Genomic DNA, 3,775 nt, shown 5'->3' with positions numbered 1-3,775 from the left:
TCCCCCCCCCCCCCAACATCTTGCAGCAGGATACCTAGGCTGGGATCTTTGACGGGCCCCTCTAAAGTGAATTTACGGTGGTAAAAAACAAAAATACGTCCCTGGGCGCAGGCCCGTAGCCAAGAATTTTGTTTGGAGGGGGGGGGGGAGCACTTTCATTTCGGGGGAACCAAAGTGATAGAACAATATATTTGACCATCTTTTCCCCTTTTTCGGTAATTTTCTTCCATTTTGGGGGGGGGGGGGGGACCCAGATCCCGAAGTCCGCCCCCCCCTCCCGCTACGGCCCTGCCGGGGCCCAAGGCCATTGTCGTCGTCTTAACGCATGTGCCCACCCGGACACAGCATAGGGGCAGTGAAATGAAATCTGGTTGAAATTGTAAGGGCCAAGAGTGAAACCGGTACGCTTATTGCTTGAATGTTTCAAGTTCTATAAAAGGACTTCTGTCAATCTTTTATAGTGTAATACAGGACTTACGATAAGAATTTTATGGGCGACTCCCTATTGACAAGTATTTTATGGGCGACTCCCTATTGACAAGTATTTTATGGGCTGAATATGCTCCTCCCCCCCCCCCCTCGCAAGTGTCGTCGTAATGCCGGGGGCGACCCGAGCACGGCCGAGAGGAAAAGGGCATCATCCTCATGAATATACGATCCGATACAAAAATTTGAGAATAAACACGCAAAAATTGGTACGCAGGTATTTTTTCTAGCCAGATAGGGGGGGGGGGGGGGAGAGCAATCAGAAAAATGACTTAGCCGCAGGGCTTAAGGCACGTATACACTAGCGCGCGGATCGTGTAATGCAAGCGTTCGCAATCGGTTGTTCAGTAATTTGTACGGTGTTGCGAACGATTAACGAATCATTCTTGATCTGTTTGAGCCGGTCCACTGGGAGTCGGTTTTTTCGACGAACACAAAGGGATTCTTCCTTCTAGTTTGGACGGCGTCATTATCGGTGTGCGTGTTTGTACGTGCTTCTGAGCCTATCTAGAGCCTCAATTTTTTTTCCTCGTCTTATTTCGCGAAAGCCATTTATAGTTCTAATAAATTTGTCATTTTTAATAGTCATTTATCGTCATTTTAATAGTCATTTATCGTCATTTTAATAGTCATTTATCGTCATTTTAATAGTCATTTATCGTCATTTTAATAGTCATTTATCGTCATTTTAATAGTCATTAAATTCGTTTATCATATGGCGTGGACCGAAGAAGATTGTTTTCAGCTGATTGAAATGTATAAATCCCAAACATTATTATGGGATCCTCGCCATGTACATCATTTCCGCAAGAATTTGAAGGAGGATGCGTGGCGAGAGATTAGCTGCACCATGGGCCGACCAGCAGATGAGTGCAAGTCGAAAATAATTAGCCTGCTGGCATCCTACCGTAGAGAAAAAGCCAGAGAAAAAAATAGTAAAGGAACAGGAAAAGGTAGGTGGTTTTTTTGTATTGAGAATTTCTATATATTTATCTATAGTTCTAACTTGAAGTAAAACATGATCTCTCGATAATATTTCTTAACGTTTACCCCTAATTATTTTGTTATCTCGATTAATGTGTGTTGATTGAACAAAATTGATTGCAAAAAACATTGAAATGATGTAATATTGAACCTGTTGATTGTTAAACCGATCAGCACACATTAATGAGTACATACCCAAATATATTTTTTTACATAAACTGGCATTGAAATGTTGCATGAATATATTTTTTTTCTAGGAACCACGGACGTTTTTGTCAGCAGATGGTTTGCTTATGAAGCGTTCCGATTTTTACAGGATAGGGATACTCCGAGGAGTAGAATAGATACAGTGAGTAAAATAAAGCTTTACTTAAATGTTCCAAACTTCATTAAAATACAAGTAGGGACAATAACATAGGTTGATTAAATATTCCCCTACTGTACCGAAGAGTGTTCAAAGACATGATTCCCTACCCTGCCTCGGGCCCATTTTATACTGATTTGTGTTTATTTTTAAAAATATTTTTTTCAAACTTACTTGGTTTTTATTTTTCTTGAGTGGCCGAGGGGTCCCTGGGAGTCAACACAGAGCCCCAAGGGATCCACCGAACACCATTTGAGAACCGCTGGTGTAATGACATACAATTGCATCAAAATAATTCCTTCACATTCGTTTAATAATTTTTATTACCATATTCGTCAAGATTTGACCATGTTCATGAATATAAATTCTGCCAGGACAGAGCCCCTTCTTTCATGCAATAGTCAGCTAATTCATCTCTTATTTTGTGGAAGTAGGCTGAAGATCTTCTAGGTGTATTTTTCAGCGGTACCATAGAGGTCATGTCTTCGGTGTTCCTCCACGACCCTATAGTTAAAACACCATTCTCTTCATGATCTAGTGAGCCAGGTGGTGTGTATAAATTCTTTGAATTGGCCCTTAAATAATTATGTAACATGATGATGCACATTATTATCAACTCTGCCTTCTCCGGCTCCAGAAGCATTGGTTTTCTCAGTACCCGAAATACTGAGCTTGATATTCCGAAAGCATTTTCCACAACTCGGCGAGCTCTACTCAGTCTGTAGTTGAAAACCCTCTTGACTGAACCTTTTGGATGCTCTCCCGAATAGGGCTTCATGATGTTTTCACTTAGAGGAAATGCACTGTCACCTACAACGAAGTATGGAACTTTCATACTGCGTCCAGGAAGTTCTTCTGCTAATGGCAATCCCATTGTATTTTCTGTGAGCATATTGTACAGTTTACATGTTTTGAAAACCCCCCCATCCGATATTCTGCCTTGACACCCTGCGTCAGCAAAAATGAAATTGTACTCTGCATCCACCAATGCTAACAGGACCACACTGAAGAAAGATTTGTAATTGAAATAGTCACTGCCAGATTTTATGGGGGCTTGTAGGGTTACATGTTTGCCATCGAGGGCACCTACACAGTGAGGCAGATTCCAAATTTTTTCAAAGGCTGTAGCGATTTCCTTCCAATCAGTGGGTGTGCTGGGACGCTGAAATAAAATAAAACAATATAATTTCCTAAAGCAAAAATCATTGACTAATCATTGAACATATTAAATTTTATTAAATGAAATAAATCATTTTTAATCTTCATAAGTAGAGAAATTTCTTTCTAACACAAAAAAAATACATGCTGTGGTTAAGAATGGTTTTTCTCTGCTTCAAGAACATGAAATAATTTGTTCATTGTATTGAACTCATGGTTTCTCACTATATGTATTTTCAGGAAAATTTGGATGCTGTTGGAGAAGAAGAACTGGAGGTGGAATATATTGTGGCAGGAGATGAAGATGCTCCACCAGAGGAAATGGGCACTCCTCAGAGACCTCTTAAACGGAAAAGTAAAGACAAAGATTCCAACGCAGAAATGTTTTCAAGCGCATTTTCTATTCTGAAGAGTGCTTCTTCGAACCTGAAGAAAATGCCAGCAGAGAATGATGAGATTTCATCTTTCTTCAATTATGCCGCTGCGAAAACAAAAAACTTTTCTCCAGATGCACAGAGAGCGGTTCAATGCGCAGTATTTGAAATTTTGATGAAAGCCGATCAAGGGTTGTACGATTGGCCCCGTGAAAGTGCCTTGACAACATATAGGCCATCTAGGCCACACATCTCTCATCTTTCTGCGGTAAGTTCATCACCGCGCCCTTCAAGGCCTGTCTCGATGGAGTCACCATCGACTTCAACAATGAGCCAACAGTCACATGATGATTTCGATGATTATGTGTAATTTTTTTTTCTTTTGTCAATAAATATATTTAAACTGAAA

The 3,775-nt window shown here is 40.4% G+C and overlaps 1 protein-coding gene across 1 annotated transcript; it reads left to right on the top strand.

Moving 5' to 3' along the window:
• Positions 1-1,695: 1,695 nt before the first annotated feature.
• Positions 1,696-3,775, top strand: LOC149070202 (uncharacterized). Its single transcript, XM_089249955.1, has 2 exons — positions 1,696-1,819; positions 3,233-3,775. The coding sequence occupies exons 1-2, from the start codon at positions 1,700-1,702 to the stop codon at positions 3,734-3,736; spliced, it is 624 nt and encodes a 207-aa protein (XP_089106081.1). The 5' UTR covers positions 1,696-1,699; the 3' UTR covers positions 3,737-3,775.

This window comes from Pholcus phalangioides, unplaced genomic scaffold (assembly GCF_987345545.1).
Source record: "Pholcus phalangioides strain wild (caught in Gottingen) unplaced genomic scaffold, Ppha-v1.0 ptg000022l_1, whole genome shotgun sequence".
Lineage (NCBI taxonomy): Eukaryota > Metazoa > Arthropoda > Arachnida > Araneae > Pholcidae > Pholcus > Pholcus phalangioides.
The sequence above is the reverse complement of the archived record's forward strand: the minus strand, read 5'-3'. Positions and strand labels throughout refer to the sequence as shown.

Bases quoted from the DNA above. Each gene is read 5' to 3' on its own strand.
- LOC149070202 (XM_089249955.1), top strand. From the start codon at position 1,700: ATGTTGCATGAATATATTTTTTTTCTAGGAACCACGGACGTTTTTGTC. The intron at 1,820-3,232 runs GTGAGTAAAATA...ATGTATTTTCAG, and splicing joins CGAGGAGTAGAATAGATACA to GAAAATTTGGATGCTGTTGG.